This window comes from Spermophilus citellus, assembly GCF_964194105.1.
Source record: "Spermophilus citellus genome assembly, chromosome: 1".
Taxonomy (NCBI): domain Eukaryota; kingdom Metazoa; phylum Chordata; class Mammalia; order Rodentia; family Sciuridae; genus Spermophilus; species Spermophilus citellus.
This window is the reverse complement of record NC_138182.1, coordinates 118,404,971-118,422,290: the sequence shown is the minus strand read 5'-3', so window position 1 is coordinate 118,422,290 and position 17,320 is coordinate 118,404,971. Positions and strand designations below refer to the sequence as shown.

Below are 17,320 nucleotides of genomic sequence, written 5' to 3'. Positions count from 1 at the left end.
AAAGAGGGTAGTTTCCAATTGTCCCTCCTGGCCCTTCCACTTGAAAACACGTCCCTCTGTGTCTCATCACTGGCTGTGTCCTCGTGAGTTTAATAAAGATGGGCTTGTGTTTCATATATTCTAAAAATACAGAGCTCAGTTAGCAGGACTTTGTAGAAACATGGCGTCAAGGTGCCAGAATTTCTGGGGATAAGAGAGTAAGGTGGTGCTCTGAGTCAGGCCACTGTCCCCTGTGTTACCTACTTTGAGAATCTGAGATATTAACTCTGAGACCATCCTGGGGGGAAACCCATGGTTTTTGCTAGTGCAAAGAGACTGAGGATATGACTTGACACCAAGGCTTTAAGTGGTATTTCCTCTCTACTAGAGGAGAATTTCAACATCTGCCTGCAGCTCCCCCAAGATGTTAGTCCATGGATCGTGCTCCTGTGAAGCTGGCTGGGGAGTGGGACAGGGATGAGCCTTGGCTTTAAGAACTCAGCTTCAGAATTCACTGAAGGCTGGGGTTCTGCAAAGATTTGCACCTGCAGCACCCACTGATGGTTAAAGATGGGGGACCGCGTGGGGTCTCACTAAACTCAAGGTGTGGGAGAACCTTTTCTCTAAGTCACACAGTACACTGGGGCTGCCCAAATGGATGACATCTCCAGCAGGCACTGATTTCTGACCTTGAACCAAACTTCACTCCTCTAGGAGGGAGGAGCAGGTGAAGACATGTGGGCCAGAAACCACACAACCTAGACCACCACAGGACACCGAGGCCTTCTGGAGAAGAGGGCCACAGGCTCAATCCAAGGACCTGCTGTTCGCCTGGAGCTGGGCTCTGGTGAGGCCTCCTAACCTGGCGCAGCAGCCAGCACCACGCTGCATGGTGTGGAGTCCAGAGGGTGTGACCCAGAGGCTCAATCGAGGACACCTGGTCTAGACAGGCTAAAGGACTTGCTCATTGGGAGGAGGTGAAGAAACAGGCTATTTCATTTTCCTGGCTTAAGTAAAGAGAACAGCAGGTTCTCAGAGTGATGGTTCCCACTGTCATCACCAGGACATGAGGGAAACTGCAGCCTGCCTGGAGGTGTGCCAAGGGATGCTGCCTCAAGTAGGCAGCAGAGAAGCCTTTTTTTGGAGGAGCGTCTCATGTTTAGAAACACATTTTGTCACTTACCATTGCAGTATTTATACCGTGATGGACCCCAGGGCCTGTGATAATTTGGGAAGGCCTGGCCCTTCATGAATTCTGGCTTCACCATGTGCAGCGTGCTGTGAAAGTTGCATCCTAAACTCTATACCTACTGAAATACCAAGCACTCCACCCGCAGAGAACACAAGGAAGTCAGTAACCCCCTTTGGGCCCAGTGGGGACCCAGAGCATGATAAGGAGCCCAGTGGAACTCATTGCTATAGCTAGTGCTCCATGCCAACAGTGCCCTAGGGGAGGCTGACATGAGTTCCACCTCGTTTTCCTCAGCATTCTACCTGCACTTTGTGCTTGAGTGGAAAGCTCAGCTGCACTTGCCCTGACTTGGGGAAGCTGTGGGAGTGGAACATCGGGGCTGCCCCCTGTTTGATACAGGAGATGAGCAGGTCCAACCTGCCCTGGCTTCAGAAGCTCAGTAGGCTCAACGCCCTCCAATGGTGGTGGCTGGTTTCTCATGAGGCCCCCTGTGAGGAGGGAGATACAGAAACTCTTTCTGAGGCCTTAAGATGTGTGTGAAGGGGTCTAATCCAGGCTCAGCCTCTCACTGAAGCTGGGCCCTTCCTTCCTCCTTCACCTGGCAGGACAGACACTTTCCTGGGGTTCATATTTGAGCAGGAGCAATACAGAAAGGCATGAACTTATGCAGGGCCCAAGTAAACCAGAAGGCAAGGGTGGGCAGCACCACATTAGACCACCCAGGATCGTGCTGGATGTGCATGGAAGTGAGGTGCACTGAACTCAGGCCTGATGGTGGGTTGTGGAGTCTCTCTCCCTCTGTCTGGCTCCTTGTGGGGTTTGAAAGCCCAGGGTGTGGGCTTCTGGGACCCATCAGAAACGAGGCACGCTAGAATCCCTCCACTTCCCTCCATGGAATTATGTTGACCATGCGGAGATGCAAATAGATTCCTGTTAAAACGTAAGAAAGACAAAAATAGAGCCTCACATCTCTACCTTTCTTGGCATCATATCTAGCATTTGTGTAGCTTTGCCCAACTCTGTCCATACAGGATGGCATCAATCTGGCTCTTGATAAAACAGAATATCAATAAAAACTCAATCAGAGCTTCTGTTTGACAGGCTCACCTGTGATCTCCACATGGAACCGTGCTTCATTGTGGTAGGTGGAGCTTACAAATAAACACCTGTAGTCCCCTTCATCTGCAGGGCGGATGGGGTGGATCCTCAGGGCCACCTGCCCTCTGGTGATGTTCTCCCTCAGGAGCTCGGTCCTCCCATGGTACTCTGGCCGCTGCTGCTCCAGATAGTCCTTGGAGTCCCTGTAGTAGTGCACCAGGCCTGAGTGGTTGCCATGGAACCACCTGACTTCCATGTGCTGGGCATCTGTGGAGGGGCTGAGGTGGCAGGGGAACTCGGCCCCTGTTCCAACTACAGCGATGACTGGTGACCGAGGTCCTATCACGTGGAATTGTCCTGGAAATCAGGAAGATAAAGCGTCATGGCCAAGGGCTGGCAGGCGGGGCTGCAACTGTGTGATGAGAGCAGAAGATCAGCTCATGGACACACCGAGCCATGGCCAGCTAGTGAGCAGGGGACGCTGGAAGGCAAGGTGAGTTCAGGAGGTAACACGGGCTGTGAGGATGGGTGCAAAGACCTGGTCCTTCAGGTGTGCTTTCCCAGGGGCCAAGAACTGAATTCAAATCCGTGTGCATCAATTTTGGTCTAACAGAACCTGCAAAGTTACAGAGTGTGGTTCTCATTTTACATTGGCATAAACTGAGTCAATGAATGCATGAGGGACTTGTCCCCAATTGTCATGACCCAGGCTCAGAGAGTGTTCTAGCACCAGCAATCTGAAGGTTTCTGTTTAAACCTTGGATTACTCAATATACAATACATAGTACGTACAACGATGTGTACTGTGAAACAACTAAATGCCATGATTTTGTGTGACGAATAAAGGGAACACTATGTACAATGTTATTGCATTTTAGAAAACAGGCATGAGAGCATCTTTACAAAAACAGTCTAAGACATTGCCACAGCTTATATCTAAGGTTAGGAATTATGAAAAGTGAAAAGATAAATGTAAATGTAAGTATTCAGACAATGTTTGATCTGCCTGGTGGCAAAATTAAAAGTGTCCTTTCCTCCCTCCCTTTCCTCAGAGCATCGCTTGAAGAATTCTGGAAATGTAAACCCTTTCTCTTTCTCTTTGGCAGGTGTGATTTTTTTAAAAACTGCCTCAGCCTCCTGGACTTTGACAGCATGGGGACCTGGAGGGGGGCCTTGCGGTGTGGGCAGGGAGGGAGGCTGCACCCTTGTCTCTGTCACCTTTCAGCCTGGTCCCTGATTGTCAGGGAGTTAGGAGCAACTCTGTAGTCAGCAAGCACAGGGGACAGCCGCTGGCCAAGGAACTTGAGATGAACAAGATGTGGGACGTGGTGCTGTCACACACCCTGACTTAGGACAAGGGGCCTTCCTGTAGGAGAATGTGAGATTACTGCACCATGTTGGCTAGACTAAATCAGTGGACAGGCTTCTTTCTGAATTGCTCTTGTGTCAGAGAGTTAATTGTGTTACAGTCAGTGAAACTGGTCTGTGGTCTGAGAGGCTCATTGCTCTCTGAATACTTTTCTATGGCATTAAAGAGAAGTTTTGAGATTGTTGGATATTTCATTTTTAATTATTTCCCTGTTATATGATTTTATGTAAGTATCATATTTTTCTTTATGGCCTTTTGTGTGCAGATAACCCTCTTGCACATCAAGTGCCAACTCACAACTTTCAGCCTCCATTTTTTAAAACATTAACCCTTTCTTATAAACATGAGGGGAAGCTCCTGTTATTAACATGAAATTTCTTCTTTCTAAATAGCTGATGTCTTTTCTTCTTAGTGAGCAAGGTGAGACCGTCTTGGTGGCATTAAGGTGTTCAGTACTTCAGGAAGCATCTAACGAGAACGAAGGACAGGAGGCCTGGATTCTACACCTGCAGAACCTGCCTTACAGACTTGGAGGAGACGCTTGATCCAGGAGTGGGGACCCCAGTCTGCAGGTTGTGCTGAGGCCTAGGAAGGAAACAGCCAGTGCAGGTAGGAGAACAGCACTAAGCACTCCACAGGCTGCACACAGAGCTCAGGGCCTGAGAAGCAGCACAAGGCACAGCACCCCTGAAAGCCCCTGATATGGTCATGCTGACCGAGCACCCTGCCTTGGGACTGAGGTCCCTCAGCACCCTGAACCAGGAAGTCCCCCATTCCATTCCCCAAGGAATTTCTATGTGCCCAAAGCCACGTCTCCTGTGAATTCCCCAGACTGCTCAGCTTCCTATGTGACTGTCACCTGGACACCGTGATAGTTAATCCATAAAAGGCAGAGGCCTCTGACCTGGGCAAGGTACATGGGGATAGGTGCAGGACACGCCTTGCCTGTTACTGTAGGGGACACTTCTATGACATAGTTAACTTGAGTCTGCATGGAACCTGGGCTGCGCCATGGTCATTCAGCACCCCCAGAAGAGGACTAGCCATGCCACCCTGTAAGAGCAGCATTGACAGGGCCAGGACATGGTCATCACATAGTTTGGGAGGCTCACAGTCCAGGGGTCGCTGAACTGCCAAACTGTTTCTGGATCAACAAGAGCTTGGGGAGATACCTAGCCATATGAGAAACTCTTGGCACATGTCATATTGGGCTGGAATTTCCCATAAACTAGCCAGAGTTTACAAAAGCTCATGCAATGTGAGCCAAGTAGCACTGTGTGCATTCCCACACAGACTCTCAACAGCAAGCTGCCTGAAAAAATACATAAAGAAAGCAATCTTAGTTTCAGTAGCATAAAAATCACAATAAAATTCTTAGGGGTGAATTTGTCAAAAAGGTGAAATATGTACATAATGAAAACTACAAACAATGATGAAGGAAATTGAACAACAAACTCACACATAAATGAAATATACCAATGTTTATAGCAACACAATTCACAATAGTAAATTATGGAATCAACACAGATGCCCATCAATAGATGAATAGATTGAGACATTGTGGTATGTACACACAATGGAGTTCTGCTCAGTCACTGAAAGAATGAAATTAGGGCATTTGCTGGTAAATGGATGGAAATGAAGAATATGCTAAGTGAACTTAGTGAAGCCCGACTCAGAGACTCAGATGTGGAGTGTTTTCTCTCATATGTGGAAGCTATAGTGAATAAAGAAAAGAGGGAGAGAAGGATAGGAAGACATGAAAACCAAATCAAATATAAATTAATAGACAAGCTAAAGGAAGTCTAGTAGAGTACAGGAAGGAGAATGGGAGAGGGGAGGGTGGGAGGGAAAAGGTGGGATCATGAACCAAAATCCATTTCCATGCATGCATGAGCTTGTTGGGATGAACCCAGCTAATATATATATAGCCATAAAACTCTTTAAAAAATATCCTGTGGCCATGGATTAGAAAATATTTTTTGTCGTATCAATTCTTTTTCTTTTCCCACAGTTTTTATTGGTGCACTGTAGTTGTACACACTGATGGGACATGTTGGTTCATGTTCATATGTGCACACAATATGACAACACAGTATGGCCAATATCACTCCCCAGAATTCCCCCTCCCTCCCCTCCTTGGTCCCTTTCCTCTATTGCTGTTCCTTAGAGTTTTAGGAGATCCACTCTCACATTTCTTTTCCCCTTTCCTCTCTAGCTTCAGCCTGTGAGAGGAAACATGACCCTTCACCTTCTGAGTTTGACTTTATTTCTCATAACACTATGGTCCCTAGGCCATCCATTGGAAAATACTCTTAAAATGACCATAGTTCCCAGAGTGATCCACAGAGTCAATGCAGCCACTATGGAAACTTCAATGTCACTTTCCACAAAAATGAAGAGAAAGATATGTAAATTCACATAAAAGTGCAAAAGACCCCAAGGAGCCAATTTATTATGAGCAAAAAAGAAGAAAGTTAGTGGGACCACAGAGCCTGATTTCAAAATGTATTACCAAGCTAAAGTTGACACCACAGCATAGCACTGGTACAAAACCACACAAGCTGATCCGTGGGACAGAATCTAAGTTGAAGTACTCCACACGGTCACAGACCATTGAGTTTCCACAAAGCTTCCAACAACACATCATGAGGAAAGTCAGTCTCTTCAAAAGCAACTATATCCACAGGCAGAAGAACAGAACTGGACCTTTATTTCAACCACAGGCAGAAATCAACCCAAGCAGACCATAAAGAGACATAAAACTTAACACTGTGAAACAGAAGAGGGACACTTACAGTGTTGCTCCCCAATATTCCCCTGGGTACTGATCTCCAGCACAGGGCCCCAGGCACAGAGGACAAAAGCAAAATGAGGTTGCAACACATAAAAGGATTCTGCCCAGGACAGAAGTCAACAGAGGGAAGGGAGAGCCCGTGGGAAGGAGGCAACCTGAAAACTACACATCTGGTAAGGGGGTGACATAATAAAGGAACAGCCACTCAAGTCGATAGCATGCAAGGACACAACCCAATGTGAAGTTAGAACAGGACCTGAACAAGCATCTCAGAGGAAGCCCTGGGCAGGGCTGACGGGTTTAGGAAGCTGCTCGCCACCCACAGCGATCCAGGAAACGCACGCGTGAACACGAGGCACCTTGGCCTGTCAAAGGGCTGTCCTCAGAAGGGCAGGAGGCGGGTGCTGGTGAGGCCGGGGGAGATGGGCCCTGGTAAACTGTAGGGGGTTCTGAGCTGGCACAGCTACTTGGTAACAAGACAAAGTGCCCAGAAAATTAGAACTGGAACTACCACGTGATTCTGCACTCCTGCTACCAGGTGCACAATAGCCAGGGACAGCAAAGCCAGGTGTCAGATGGATACCTGAAGTCCTCAATCACTGAAGTCCCCCAGGGTCCACAGTGCACTCAACCTCAGTGCCCATCCATGAATGACCAGGTTAAAATATGGTGTAGACACACAAGGGACAACTAAGTCTTGTCTTTTAGAAAGGAAATTGTTTCATTCCCAACAACACGGATAACCTGGAAGACATTATCGCAAGTAAAATAATCCAGAACCTAAAAGAAAGATGCCACAGACTCTCACTCACCTGTGGACCATAAAGAAGGGGAGCCCATGGAGACCCAGAGTAGAACATGGGTCTCCAGGGGCTGGGCTCGGAGGCTGGGAGGCGTCGGTCAAAGGAGGCAGCTTTGGTTGCCCAGGAGAAATCAGTGCAAGAGATCCACTGTATGACCCACTGAGTCCATTTAATAGCAATGACCGCACACTCACAATGTAATGAGCACGTGGGTTAATTCTTATGTTAATTAGCTTGATTTAGCCACTTCAGTATGCAGGGACCTATACATTTTAAAATATTTAACACCACAAAATAACCAGGTATCAACTAGAAATAAATTTATTACAAAGTTCATTTTCTTGTTTACAGTTGTCTTTCTCATTTGCTAGCAATGAATGAAATTCATCTTGGTATTTGATAGCATGTATTTCATTAAAATCAACATGGATTTTCTCTGGTAAGATGTACCATATTTCACCTTCTTATTTAATTTTCTATTTAAGTTGAATATTTTTTTAAGTTATGTTGACATTGCCCATTGCATGTGACCTCAATTGATCCAACTTCCACACAACCTTTGTGAATGTTCAGTTTTTATATTGAATGGGATACTTTTGTTTGATTGTTCTTGTTAGCAGGGGTTGAACCCAAGGGTGCTTCTCCTCTGTGCAACTTCCCCCCACTTTTTATATTTTACTTTGAGACAGGGTCTCGCTAAGTTGCTTAGGGTCTCAATAAGTTGCTAGACATGGTTGAACTTGTGATCCTCCCAAGTTGCTGGAATCACAGGTGGGCGCCACCACACCTGGCATGAATTCACATTTAAGACATGAACTCAGCCAGGTGCAATGGTGCTTGCTTGTAATTCCAGCTACTTAGCAGCTGAAGCAGGAGGATGGCAGTTCCAGACCACCCAGGGCAATTTAGTGAGATCCTGTCCCTCCTATCCAGCAATCCTGATGCCAGGTACACAACCAAAGGAGATGAAAGCAGCATGGTGGAGGGGCAGCCTGCTCCTGTGTTTATGGCTGCACAACTCCCAGTAGCCTAGACATGGGACCATCCTCAGTCTCCATCAATAAGAAGACACAGACAGCAACTGTGGTGTGTGTACACAGAGGGACACAGCTCCACAGTGAGGTAAGGGAACCCTGCCGTGTAGGCACAGGATGAACCTGGGTGTTCCCCTAAGTGAGGAAAGCCAGGCACAGGACCATGGACCCCACAGGATGGCACTTTCTGAGGGTGTGAGGAGATGGTCCCTGGGCAGTGCACAGCAGTGTGGCTTCAGCAGAGCCCCGGGGACTGTGGGGACCAAGTGAAAGGGAGACACTGCAAGGCAAGCACGAATTAGGGAGAGTGAGTTCTGCTGCCCAGTGGGGGGAGTACGTGAGAAGTGTTGAGGGTCTGTGTCAAGATTGCTAGAAAAGATGCTCTGCATGCTGTCACCATGAAGAAGTGATGTTTGAGGTAAAGAAGCATCAGAGTTTGCTCATCACGTTCACATACCTGTATTACATCATTGCAATGTGCCTCATAAAGACATATGGCTATGATGTGCCAGTTGAAAATTAAAATTAAAGAAAAGCAGAAAAGGTGGAAGGCACAGGAAAACAGAAAAGACAGACGGAGATGAGTTCCTGAGTGTCAGGGAGAGGACATGAGCACTGAAGCCCTGGCCATGTCCTGTTGAATACAGTTCTTTTCAGGCTACTGTCCAGGACAAAGCACAGAACATATGTCCCCCTTGCCACTCACCTGCACCTGGCCAGCTAAGCAGGAGTGAGAGCAGGAGGGTCCCGAGGCCTGCCTGCCAGAGCTGCATCCCAAGAGGTGCCTCTGTGTCTGAGAGTCGGACCCCGTCCTTGCATGGGCACCGGCAGCCCTGGTGTCTGGCTCACACCACACCTCTGCAGCGGCACTGATGACAGGACCGTCAGAGGAAGAGCCGGAGGCCACTCTGCCCATGATGGAAAATGAAACCAAGGAGCTAGGGGACTTTGAGCTGCTGACTTGCCCTTTCAAATGCAGCAACATAAGGCAGGGCCTCGGATTCCATGCTGAAATACCTGTTGATACAGAACAGGTGGAGCAAAGCCACCTGCCCAACACCTCTGACCCTGAACTCATCATATAGACTTGGACTCCTGATCCCTGTTCAGCCCACACTTCAAGTGAGTCATTGTTTTCCATGATTGTGTATTTTGGGTCTGAACTGGGTTGGCCAATCTAGAATTACTACAATACAAAACACCTCGACAGTAGCTTATGAAGGGACAAGGCTCTTACAACCCACAGTTATGAGGAACAAAGGCCAAGGTCAGTTGGCTGCATTTGTTTGGCTCCTGGTGAGAGCTGTCAAGGAGGGCTATCAAGTAGGAGTGTGGATGGTCGTGTCTTGAACCACAGCAGAGACAGAGAGAGGAGGTTCACAGTCTCCAAGGACCTGTTCCTTGTACTCCCAGGAGCCCAGCTGGGTCCCATCAAAGGCCCACATCACCACCACCCCCACCATCCTGGGCCGAAGAAGCCTTGTCTTAAATATGCTCTCCCTCTCTGTAGTGTCTTTTCACCACGTTGTTTCTTTTCATATGCAGAAGTTTTTTAATTCTATACAATTTCTTTGGTCTCTTTCTTGTTTTTAGTCCTGCCTTTGCTTTTGAATTAAATCCTCCTCCTCGCCTCCCCCTGAGAAATTGCCAAAACTAATTCCTTGGAGTATTTCTCTTACACTTTCTTTTACTAGTTTTGTGGTTGGTTGTCTCATGTTTAAGTCTTCATCCCATTTCAAGTTGAATTTCTACCCAAGGACCCCATTTCAGTCTTGGGCAGGTGAATATCCAGTTTTCCCAGCACAGTTCATGGAGAAATTGGTGCTTTTTAAGCAATGAGTTCTTGGTGCCTTGTGAACAATCATTGGCTGTAAATGTGAAGATTGATCACTGGACCTTGTATTAAAGTGCTGCATATTGATTTCAGAGCAACTGATCTTCAGACACTTGAGCATCTTGACCAAGGTGGAAGCAAAGAGAATCTTGGACAGGAGCTCTACAACTTCTAGCCAAATGCTCTTCTCTGTTATATTCTACTCCTGCCCCTGGCCTCCACGCAGCCCCGTCTCTGGAGGCAGGGCACTCCAGAGGAAATGGAATAGTCTAAAAATCAGAAGGCTAATTTGATGCTAATATTTCAGACACATATTTCTTTAAACTTTGAAGCTATTGGTGTATGCACAGATAAACAATTAGGAAACAACTCTACAGTAAATAAAAGTTACATGTGCACATAGAATGGGCTTTAAACCTGCCAGATGTATAGAAAAATATAGTGAACTGAGTACATAATGCCTACGTTCAAGTATTCATATAAGGCTATATAGACAACTCCTGAATAAATGATTGAATGGCACATGGTGTCAGCACACACGGGGTTTAATTACACACTAAGGTTCCAAAAAAAAAAAAAAAAAGAAGTACAGGATGTTAAATTATCTAAATTCAAATTCTGATTCTCCTACTTATGTTCTACATTATCCTTTCTCTCTGAAACTCAGATTTGTTTTTATAAAGAAAGTGAGACTCTTGCAAGTACATATCAGATATGAAATATGAAACATGATTGCCTATTGAGAAAACAAATTGTTTCTAAAAATGTACCATGTCTTCCTGCAAAAGGAGAATTTTCTTTTGGTAACTGTCACCCCTAAATGACAAACAACTTCAATTCCCATGTCATTCTGAGTGGAAATTTACCACATAACTGGCAAAAACAATCCCCACTGAGCCATATCCCCACTGAGCCACATCCCCACTCAGCCTCACAGTCACAGGCGGAGGCCCTCTCACATGTGACCACAGGATGAACTTGGAGGACATGATGTGAAGTGCAATAAGCCAGGCACGGAGAGACAGGACCACGAGGACCTCTGGATCTACTCCTACCTGAAAGCTGAAACACTTGATCTCGCAGAAGTTGAGAGCAGAACCAGGATGAGCAGAGGCGGGGGAGGTGGGGCAGAGGAGAGAGGTTGGTCAGTGGGCGCACTGTTCCAGACACAGAGAATGAGTAAGTTCTGGGCTGCTGCACTCAGGGGTGAATATATCATGCATTTCAGATAGCTAGAAGACAGTCTTCTCGCCACACAGAAATGGCAGGTGGAGGATTGCATATAGAAATCAACTAAAACTTGCTAAGGGATGACTCAAGTCATTTACCAAAAATAAAAAGGCACTTTTTTTCATTCTCAAGGTCTTTGCAGCATTTTGGGGTTGGAAACTAATAACCTGCAAGAGAAGAGGTCCACTGGGGCCTCCTGAACACCCACTCTCCTCTGCTCCCTTTTTTCCTTCTCAGTAGGAAAAAAAAAGGATTTGAAATTTTTCTCCCTATTTCCTGAAGTCAGTGCAATGTCTTATATTCAGCGGTGAAGCTTGTCAGATTCAGGCATCGGCACTAAGTCCTCAAGACGGGGCATCCCCAAGTGTCTAGAAGGCAGGGCAGCCTCGCTCCCTGGGACACTATGAGCTCATGGCTCCCCACCACCAGCTTCCTCCCTCTGACAGAGATGTGCTTCCTTTCTGGAGGTAGGACCTGAGAAGGCTGGTCCTGGGACCTGGGAGGACTCAGGTCTAGGTCCACATCAATGGAGCTGGCAAAGCTGGGCAGGGACCTCTGTGGGGGCACAGGGGGCTTCACGTTTTGTGGATCCTTATCATGACCACACTTAGTGTCCTGAACCATAAACTAGCAGGCCTCTGCATTTATTTATTTATTTATGTATCTATGTATGTATGTATGTATGTATGTATGTATGTATTTATTTATTTATTTATTTATTTTTCTGTCAGCAGTTTTGAAACAACTTTATTAGAAGGCTGTTTTGAATGACAGCTTCTAATTCTTTAATCTGCTTTTGACAAATTCCAGTTATAACTATATATTTATATATGACAATTTTTGCATTGATCTTTGCATCTTATTTAAATTGTCCTCATCAGGCCATTCTGGGGAATTGAGGTGCAAATGTCAAGTGGCCAGCTGACCAGCATTACCAAGCAAGGGCAGCTGTGGGTTTTGAGGGAGGGGCCCACTTCCTGGCTGGGGTGGGGAAATGGCCACCCTGTCCTCCAGCCCTACCCCCTTGTCACAAGCTCACGATGAGCATCTCACTACCCTGTCCTTCAAAAGGGATGAAATAAAGAACTCCTCCCTGTCCAGGCAAGGTTGGGACTGTCATCCACCCATGGCCAGGATTTTTCCCCTTGCCCCTCCCCCTCCAGGTCTCAGGCCTCCTGGGGAAAAGCTGCTGACCCCCTAAGGGGTGCATTCTCCATGGTCGGGGTTTCTCCCCTCTTCTTCCTGTCTCCAGTCCTGAGAGGAACTTCTTTGGACAGACCAGACAGGACACCGGTGTGGGCCCAGGAAGGGTCACTCCCAAGGCCCTTCCCTCTTCTCCCCCACCCCCACAAGGTGGAGATGGAAAGGTACAATCAACTAGGAACATAAAAATGAATAAAAAATGAACTTGAAAATGATGAGCTATTAATTAAACAAATCTATAAAAATAGGACATAACTCTGTTCAAATAAATACAAAATAAATAGGCTCCAAGCAGTGTGCTGTGTCGCATCAGTGGAATGTGAGCTGGTCTCACCTCACCCCCGCTGGGATGGACACGAATCCCTGGGGGGTCAGCAGACCTCACACAGTCCAGCCACCCACTCCCCATCTTCCTTGGGGATCAAGGAACAGGGCACTGCCTAACCTGCCTCTCCAAGACCCTCCCCAGCAGCACAGGACCAGGGCCTTCAGCCCATCCCTCAGCAGGGCGGATATGGGGCAGAAACTCTGCTCTTGGCAATAAAACATGACCAGGCACTGTCCTCATGCCAGAGTGGGGACGAGGAGCTCGGTTCTGGTGCCAGTCCTGACAGTCTGGGCCAGCTCAGAGCACAAGACCCAGGCACAGAAGCCCAGGGGACTCCAGGTCCAGCAGGAGCTCCCCAGTCACGCTGCAGACCAGGCAGGGTTCAGAAACTCAAGGGGGACCCCCCCACCTTCCCGGGCCATGCCCTGTGCTGACACAGCAGCCTCTGCATTTATTTAACACTCCTTGCATTGTTCTCAGTGAGTTTGTATTAGTTTTCCGTGTTTGAGATTTTCTTTTTTTTCCCCAGTTTTTCCTTCTTAAATATTTCTTATTTTATTCAATTACATTCTTCACAGAATATGAAAAAAGGATTCCTATATAAGCTCAAAAAAGACCCCAAATAGCCAAAGCAATTTGGATTAAAAAGGGACACAGCCACATCAATGTTTATAGCAGCACAATTCACAATAACTAAACTGTGGGACCAACCTAGATGCCCTTCAGTAGATGAACAAATAAAAAAAAAATGTGGCATATATACACAATGGAATATTACTCAGCAAGAAAAGAGAATAAAATCATGGTATTTGAAGGTAAATGGATGGCATTGGAGAAGATAATGCTAAATGAAGTTAGCCAATCCCCCCAAAAAAACAAATGCCGAATGTTTTCTCTGATATAAGGAGGCTGACTCATAGAGAGGTAGGGAGGGGGAGCATGGGAGGAATAGATAAATTCTAGATAGGGCAGAGGGGTAGGAGAGGAAGGGAGGGGGCTAGGGATTAGCAAGGATGGTGGAATGTGATGGACATCATTATCCAAAGTACATGTATGAAGACACGAACTGGGTGTCAATATACTTTATATACAAATGGAGATATGAAAAATTATGGTATATATGTGTAATAAGAATTGTAATGCTTTCCGCTGTTGTGTATTAAAAATTAAAATTAATTAAAAAATAAGAATGTGGGAAACATAACAATCTCTCATTTCCAGACACAGCAGAGCCAACTAAACAGCAAGGTACACAGACCAGTGGAACAGAGTTCCAGAACTAACCCCACATGGACAGCCAATTGGGTCCCAACAAAGGAGCCAACGACACTGGAGAGAACACAGCCTTATTTTTGACTAGCTGGTGGCTTATTTATAGGAATCAGTTTCTTTCTTCATGTTGACATTTTTTCCCCCAAACCAGTTGAAGCACTTAGAGAATTTTTGGGGTTATTCCTCGAGGCTGACTGAGGAGTAGGTGGAATCACCTCTTTTTGTTTTACTCCAAAGTGTCTATTGGGAGATTTTGATCTCCAAGGATGAAATTCCTGCCTGTGAAGTCTGGAATCAGGCAGGTGCTGGTGATAGAACAGTCCAGATTCTGAGCTAAAGGTCTGTGACCTCATCAGATCTACTCTGCCAAGGAAATCAGGGTCTAATGTGACACAGAAATCACCTCCTTAGAACCCGATGAGGGCTGCCTGCTGCAGACCAGGAGAGTGCAGGGCAGCTGGTCCCACTCCCCGTGGCTCTGGAGCACCATGACGTCCTAGGAGCATAGCTTGGAGGGCTACAGGAACAGTGGCCTCATCCTTCACCTAGAGCCCAGAGGTCGACACAACACCTGAGCTCACCTGCACATCTTTGGATCCAGAGAAGTGCCTTGTCTGCTTGTGTGTAGTTGAAGAGGTACCTGGGAGGGCTCTGTGGCTTTCTCTGGAAACTTCATGTCCTTCAGTCACCAGGACTGAGGCCACTGCTCAGGTGCAGGGGAGTGTGGCCCATGCTCCAGGGGATGCAGAGAGGGAGGAGAGCTGAGCCAGCACAGGCTCTGGAGGGACCTGCAGACAGACACTTAGGGGTGATGGGCCAGCACAGGCTGGGGAGGGAACTGCAGACCTCAGGGGTGATGGGTAGCACAGGCTGGGGAGGGACCTGCAGACCTCAGGGGTGATGAGCCAGCACAGGCTGGGGAGGGACCTGCAGACAGACACTCAGGAGTGATGGAATGGAGGCCAGAGGTAAACTGCTTGGTGGTCTGAGGCAGAGGGGCTGACACAGGCTGAGGCTGTCCCTGTCTCTGAGGCCTGTCCCTACTTGTCAGTGTAAGAGGAACACAGGAAGAAGGAGTCCAGGCCATCGTGAAATCAGCCCCCTGGAGCCCCAGAGCAGGGCTGCTTGGCTGAAGTCTCTCTCACCTTCCCCAGTGGCCTGAAAGAAGAGGAACTGGGCATGCCAACTGATTTCCACTCTTGGCGATCTCTGCTCCATGCTGAGACTGAGTGTCTACATACAGGGTGCTGATGGGTTAGTTCTAGAGCTTTCCCATGGGAAGGTCAAGGAGTAGCAGCTGCTGGGACCTTCCACAACTGTGAGCAGACTATCCAGTCCAGAGAGGCACAGCTGGTGAGTCCCTGTCAGCAGAGTCAGGCACCCACATTCCAGCCCTGGGGATTTGGGAGGGTTGCACAGCAGCAGCAGCCCCAGTGCACAGACCTTGGGAAGAGCCACAGTGCCCCCCCTGCTGCTCACTAGGCAAACATCAGTCTTGGTAGAAATGGTGTCAGGAACATAGCCTGGGAAAGCTGGCCCAAGGATGTCCATGGGCCACACTCCCCTGCTCCATCTCAAAGTCACTCATGTGAGTAAGCAGCCTTTGCCTCTGGGGAACTCCTGGACTCCCAGGAGGTTAGGACATGGGGAATGTGGTCCTCACAGCATGTGAAGAGGTTGTGGGGAAGAGGTGAGAAAGCCAAGGGGGCTCTGGGAGAAAAGATGAAAGGACCTGGGCAGTGGCTTCCTCAGGAAACCTCAGGGAGCAGAGAGAAGAGAAAGTGTGCTTTGCTCACCAGGAATATAAATATAAATATAAACCCCAAAGGTGCATCCTCCAGCCACACCCCACCTGCCTATAGTTACTGCAGGTAATCCATATCAGTGGATTAATCCACCTGTTAAGTAGCACCTCTCATAATCTAATCATTCACCTCTGAAATTCCTTGCATTACCTTGCACATGAGCTTTGGGGGGAGAGTTCATTTCTAAAACATAACATTCAGCAAATGTCCTCTACTGCCAAGTCTCGACAGATGGGTCACCAGATGCTTGATGAACCAAAGGAGGCCAAATAAATGATCTTATGTTGTTGTAGTAAGAAAGTCTTTTCTCTTTTTTAAAAAATATTTTTAGTTGTATATGGACACATCTATTTTTATTTTTATGTGATGCTGAGGATCGAACCCAGTGCCTCATGTATGCTAGGCAAGCGCTCTACCACTGAATTACATCTTCAGCCCATCTTCTTTAGAAAAAGAAGATGTGTGTTCCCCCTTCTGAACAGTGAAGAGGATGTCATAGGTGATCTCTTTGACCAGTCTCTGGTCCGCTTCCCACAGCCCTTTCCTTAACTGAGCCCATCCTTGGCACAACTGCAGAGCCCAGGTTTCCTAAAAATTCTGCTGCTGAGTCAACACAGAGAGAACTCAACCCCTCCCGTTATCCTCTCACTCTTTTTTTTTTCCCCCAGAGATTGAATTTTTATTCTTTCAATATCTGGTCAGAAATCCAAATGGTTAGAATTGTTAGATATTTGCTTATTATTAGGGTGACAACATTAACTTACACTAACAAAGCATCGGTTTTTAAATTAATAGTGCTATAAATATTATTATATATTAAAAATCAATGGTACTCTTGCACGTCAGTTTTTCCCCATTTTTTCCTCCAATACCATCATTTTTAAAATTAATTAATTAATTTATTTTAATTAGTATGTATGGCAGCAGAATGCATTTTGATCATTGTACACAATTACAGCACAACTTTTCATGTTTCCGGTTGTACACAATGTAGTACCATATGTGCAGTCATCCATGTCCCTAGGGTAATAATGTCCATCTCATTCTACCATCTTTCCTGCACCAATGCCCCCTCCTCATGCTCCCTCCCTTTTGCCCAGTCAAAGTTCCTCCATTTTTCCCATGCACCCCTCCCCAATATGGTTCAGCATCTACTTATCAGTGAGTGGCCTTTGGTTTTGGTTTTTTGGGATTGGCTTACTTCGCTTAGAATGATAGTCTCCACCTCCATCCATTTACCTGCAAATGCCATAATTTTATTTTCTTTTAATGCTGAATAATATTCCATTGTGTATATAAATTTCTCATCCTCAACCCTTGGTAGCTTGTCACCCTGCCTGTCTTAAGCAAAGATCATCTTCCCTTGGGCCAACAAG

At 46.8% G+C, this 17,320-nt stretch overlaps 2 protein-coding genes across 2 annotated transcripts in view; both read right to left on the bottom strand.

The window, feature by feature from the left end:
• The window catches only part of LOC308648646 (butyrophilin subfamily 1 member A1-like), a gene marked incomplete at both ends in the record, with an annotated part of 36,556 nt that extends 21,199 nt beyond the window's left edge, over positions 1-15,357 (bottom strand). The window contains 2 exons of the mRNA XM_081293555.1: positions 2,279-2,626; positions 15,285-15,357. Of these exons, the coding sequence (XP_081149681.1) occupies positions 2,279-2,626; positions 15,285-15,357 (421 nt within the window). The remainder of the gene's footprint in view (positions 1-2,278; positions 2,627-15,284) is intronic.
• LOC308655607 (uncharacterized protein) overlaps positions 1-17,320 on the bottom strand; it is an 801,622-nt gene that overhangs the window by 129,728 nt on the left and 654,574 nt on the right. The window lies entirely within an intron of this gene.